The sequence below is a fragment of the Sipha flava genome, unplaced genomic scaffold (assembly GCF_003268045.1).
Source record: "Sipha flava isolate LNK unplaced genomic scaffold, YSA_version1 65_pilon_pilon, whole genome shotgun sequence".
Taxonomy (NCBI): domain Eukaryota; kingdom Metazoa; phylum Arthropoda; class Insecta; order Hemiptera; family Aphididae; genus Sipha; species Sipha flava.
In genome coordinates, this window is record NW_020273605.1 from 2,254,922 (window position 1) to 2,260,615 (window position 5,694).

The 5,694-nt window shown below is 32.4% G+C and overlaps 1 protein-coding gene across 1 annotated transcript; it reads left to right on the plus strand.

Moving 5' to 3' along the window:
- The first annotated feature begins 2,355 nt into the window (after positions 1-2,355).
- On the plus strand, positions 2,356-3,018 carry LOC112691617 (tigger transposable element-derived protein 6-like). The gene is made up of 2 exons (XM_025565929.1): positions 2,356-2,739; positions 2,818-3,018. The coding sequence occupies exons 1-2, from the start codon at positions 2,356-2,358 to the stop codon at positions 3,016-3,018; spliced, it is 585 nt and encodes a 194-aa protein (XP_025421714.1).
- Positions 3,019-5,694: the final 2,676 nt, after the last annotated feature.

Here is a 5,694-nt window from a genome sequence, read left to right on the forward strand (position 1 = left end):
TCATACTTATTGAGTTTTAACCTAATAATAGTTTTTAACATAATTAAAATAATCAAATTAGTTGTTAACAATTACAAAAATTACACCCTCTAAAATGTACGCCCGGGGATGAATCCTCATCTTCCACCCCCTAGTTCCACTCCTGTGTGCACCATCCGTTATTCCCGTTGTCGCGGCACGTTGTACGCACGCGCTATCCACCCGACGCGGTTGACGACTCTGACGTGATCGATGCGGACGACTACTAATCGGTTTCCGAAATGTCGAATTGGTTCCCGGGAGCTTTTCCGCAACCTTGTTAAATTAAATCTTTAAATTATTATGTAATTACAAGTCATAATAGGTAAATAATATTGGAAAAAAATTAGCGTGGTATGAATTTACAACACATATTTTTAGTGAACTGTAGGTTCGAAATTCGACTCTCTTTCAATTTTTTATTATTTTAATCAATAAACTTTTCCTTTTCATCAAATTTTTTTTGACTTTTATTTAAGTGAGCTTCTTTGTTTTATATATGTTTCGCATTGTACCGATTTTAATTGTTCAATCAATAAAAAAATATTTAGGTGGGCGAAATAAAATCTAGATTTCAGTTTTCCATGAAACGATTCGCAACACCTTGTTGTTCGTTCTGTAGTGGCTAAAAATACATAAAATTATCTGGTAACAGTGAGTTGTATACTGATAAACTGATAAGTAATTTTATTCAGACACCAATTCGAACAGTTGTATACTGGAAAGTATTTTTTTCGGGAACCAATTTGTACTCTTCGGCTCGGACTTCCGGGGGCGGTTTTGGGAAATCGTTCGCGCGCTCAGATGTCCACGTTCCGATCGCGCACAAGCATTTTGGAAAAAGGCTTGAGTCGTGTTTTTTTTATGGGAAACGAATGATATTCGATTGATTTACGTTTCGAAAGCGTCCAATAATATCGTCAGAACAATAGTCAATCATTCGTTTTGCATGGTCAAGCGTACGTACCGTTTTGTTCTTGCACGTTTCCCGGGAATACGAACGTTTGAAAAATTCGACTTTTCTAACGGTTGATCGAATAAGGGTTTTTCTTCCCCGTTCATTTATTCGTACAGTTTGAAAATCACAACCGTTTTTGTGCAAACAGGTCTTACGAGAACACATACCGCATATCGCATAACATTTACAGTCCGAACAGTCGATTCAAAGCATATAGGATCGCGTTTTTGGATAAGTTCATATATATATATATATATATATATAAAATAAGTTCCCGTTACAACGAATACCGATACAACGAAAAATCCCGTTATAACGAAAGTCATAGAAATCCCTTACCGAAAAGTTATTAAAACAATGAATAAAATGAATATAATGATAGATTTTTAATAATCCCGATACAACAAACTATTTGTACTGGTTAAAATGTATGTATTTCCCTACTTAATTTAATCTAAAGATAAGAAGCATACGGTTTTACGAAATTATCAAGCCATTAAATTGTCATTATAACGTGTGACCGTGTTATTCCACGTCAATCGATAACGCTACACAATCATTCGGGTCATAGACCTCTCACGTTGGTAATTTTTATTTTTTCGTATTTTATGATCCTTCTTTACGTACGTACGTGATGAGTTCTACAGTAAAAAGAAAGCAATTTTCGTCGGAAGAGAAGAAAAACATAATTTCTGAAGTAGACAAAGGATTGAAGAAAGGCGAGGTGGCAAAAAAGTATGGCATATCCCCCATCAACATTGTCAACTATTTTGAAGGACCGAGAAAGCATCTTGAAACAATTTCAGACTTCTGTTTTTGTCCCGAGCAGGAAAAGGATGCGTAAGGCACAATTTGAAGACGTTGATACGGCGGTTTACAAATGGTTTCAAGATGTTCGTTCCAGAAATGTTCCTCTGACCGGTCCTTTAATTCGAGAAAAAGCATTAGAATTTGCTAAAATGCTCGAAGTTGAGAATTTCCAAGCAAGTGTCGGATGGTTAAATTGTTTCCGTGAGCGTTATGGTGTGTTGTCCAAAGGCATTTCTGGAGAGGCGAGTGACGTACCAATGAATTCTGTTAACGAATGGCGAAACGGAGAAGTTGCTGTACTCATCAAGGAATACAGCTCTAACGATGTCTTTAATGCGGATGAAGCTTGAGTGTTTTTTCAGCTTGAACCAAAAAGGACATTAGCCCAGAAAGGAGACAAGTGTATAGGGGGTAAAGCTTCTAAACAACGCATCATCGCTCTTTTCTGTTGTAACAAATCGAGAACGGAGAAACGAAAAATCCTCATCATTGGCAAATCCGCAAAACCTCGTTGTTTTAAAAACTGTAAATCATTGCTATGCATCTATAAATTTAATAAGAAAGCATGAATGACTCAAATAATTTTTAATGATTGGTTGATAGATTTTAATACAGAAATGAAAAAGAAGAAGAGGAAAATTCTTCTTCTTATCGACAACTGTACTCCACATAATGAACCACCAAAATTGGATAACATTCGTGTGGAATATTTCCCACCTAACTGCACAGCTGTATTTCAACCTCTTGACCAAGGTATCATCAGAACTGTAAAATCACGCTATAGAACTTTTTTGTTACGTCAAATTTTATGCGATTTGGAGAAAAATATCCAAAGAAAATGCAATGTGAAGGAAGCTATCGAATGGATATGCGGAGTTTGGGATGATATCAGTCAATCAATAATAACTAACTGTTGGAAACATACAACCACAGACACTAATTCTGTTTCAGAAGTGGCCGAATATGATGAATCAAATACGCACGACATCCAACAATCTGAGTTAGAGCAAATTTAGATCACTGCGAAAAAGAAAACGTCGCTTCCTGACGACGTGAATTTAGAAGATTATTTCGGTGCAGATGACAACGTTTCAACATGTTATGAACTAACCGAAGTAGACATCATTCAATCCATTAAAGACAGCAAAGATGAGGTCACCGATGAAAGTAGTGAAGATGAAGACGAAGAAGCTGTGTTGGGAAATGATGTGCGCAATGTCACTTCATCATAAGCCTTATCTCAAGTTTGGAAGTAATTCGAACATTCATTACATCACAGAGTGATGTACCGGACATCATATTTACAAACATTCACCAAATACAAAATTATTTACTTTTTATTAAAACAGCAAACCTTGTTCAAAAGAAAATTGATGATTATCTATAATAAAGTTATTTATTTTTTCGCAAATTATTTACTTTTGTTAAAACTGTCAATTATTTATGTATATTAAAGTTATTTATTTTTTCCGCAAATTATTTACATTTGAATTATTTATTTATTACATATTTACATACAATTTGTATTTGAATCACATAATGTTTTTAAATTTGTTTTTATTTCAAATTTCCGTTATAACGAAAAAAAAATAAGGTCCCTTGGAGTTCGCTGTAACGGGAACTTACTGTATATATATATATATGATATATAATACCTACGGGGTAAAAAATATAATATTAGATGATCGTCGACCGACGAACGGCGTGTGAATAGTTTGGGGGAGGGGGGGACCGTTGGTTCTTGTCGAGAAGTAGATTAATATTTTTTGATATCGCGTTTTCAATTAATTTCGGTTCGTTTGGGAAAAATCGCGATCCATCTTCCTAGATCTACGATTAACATCACGTATTATCGATCCAAAGTAAATTGTCACGTCTGAAAAATATGATGGAACGTTTGAAAAGTACGTCGCAATTGCGTGTCTATATAATATGAGCACGTATACTGTACACAGTTGAACGGTTTATAAACTAATTAAAAAAATTGCTATCGTAATCATACTGTTCATATCTATATTAATTTCGTAATGTCTTACCGAGAATAAATTCTTTGCCGTCGGGAAATATTCGAATAAACAACCAGAATAATGTGTTGTATTATTGTTTTCCAAGTCCTATTAATCGTTCGGATATCAAAGGTGTTGTTCTTTCGTGTGTATATTCCGTTCGACACGTCGATTGTCTGGAGCTTAGATTTCTTCAACTTTAAATTTTTTTCGTTTTTACATCGACATACAGTATTTATATTCGAGTGGATAACATGTATATCTTTAATTATGTATGAATCCAATACAATGACTGACGGTATGTGCCAACTAGTGTTTAGTACCTTTTTATTATAAGTTTTAAATTCAATGAATATTGAACCATTGACCATTAAATTGAAATTATCATTAATATTTACAAAATAATTTTAGAAAGTATTCCTGCCCAGAGTGTATTGACAAAAATGATACCTGTTATTGATCATGAAAACGTATAAATATTTTTACTTTTGCATTCAAATAAAAGTCAAAGAACTAAGTCTAATACTTTTTTCTAGAAAAACATTGTTAAGGAAATTTTGAATAAATACCAAGATGGTTAGTTAACTTCTTTGGTTTAAAATTATTAACTTAAAAATATCAACGCATGCCACTATATTATATAAAATATAATTGGACTAACACAGTAGTACATTTAGTTTTTTAAATGTATAGTAAAATAAATAGATTTGTATTTCTTATTTTACGTTTTTTCACAGGTACACAAAATGACCACACACGCACTTTTTTGAAAATACGAAATTTTTTTGGAGATAAATGTATAGAAACCACTAACACGTGCAGTGTATAAAATAATCGCGATAGGGAATGGCAATTCAGTTGTTGATAACAAAAACGTGTACATTATTATTAAAAAATGTTTTATTAATATAATGAAAAATCAAAACGGTTATTAATAACTGTTACTGAGTTTATCATTTTTATAAATTCAATTTTCGACTTAATCATAGCATATATGTTATCCCAATAATTAGAGTTTACAGATATAATAATATGCTTGTTTTTATTATTCATTACGAAAATAATCATTTTGAATATTTTGATGATTATTATAACGAAATACAACATTACGTTAATAAATAACTTATTATTCAATTCAATAAACGTACATATTGATTTCATAAAAATATTTTTACAAAATACTATTACTGTTTATTAATATAATAGATTAATACATTAGTATCACTATTTAATTTATTAAAGTGATTAACTGTATTAACTATATATTTATGGGTTCAATGGCAAAAATTATTACTTCAATAACTATTTTTTGTACAAATGATTAAAAAAACAAATTGTATTCATGAATACTAATTTATAAAGTTAATCATCATTATTATCCATCAATAAACAATATTTTATTGCAATGGTAAAAAAATACATTGGGTCAGTTAAAATCATCAATGATTGCCATTTATTCATAATATAAACGACTTTTTTTTTCAGTGCATGTACGGACGCGCGTACGTATTGCAATATTACAAGTGGGTCGTTTCGGATGAATCGCGGGTAACAGCTTCGCATATAATTATTTCGTTTAGGCATTTCTGTCCGCGATGTGCACATTCCCTGCAGTGGGTACAAGTATTTCTGTACCGATGTGTGCAATAACACAATACAACATTTCGCAGTTATCATGTCTACCGAATTATCGTGTGACATCAACAATACAATATTAGGTTTCAATCGCCCTCGCGATCATCAAACACACTATGGAGGTTTATACGGCAGTTCTAATCCGAGGGCATCGAGAACAATGAACAGGTGTCGATTTAAAGTATGAGAATCATTTATACCAGAAAAAGTCGCATCTAAATCACGTGAAAATACTTATTTTAGTATACGAATAGATATAATAATAGA

What these genes read in the sequence shown, in the direction of transcription:
- LOC112691617 (XM_025565929.1), top strand. Translation starts at nt 2,356, where the DNA reads ATGACTCAAATAATTTTTAATGATTGGTTGATAGATTTTAATACAGAA. An exon ending in ACACTAATTCTGTTTCAGAA is followed by an intron (nt 2,740 to 2,817) that starts GTGGCCGAATAT and finishes ACTGCGAAAAAG; the next exon opens with AAAACGTCGCTTCCTGACGA.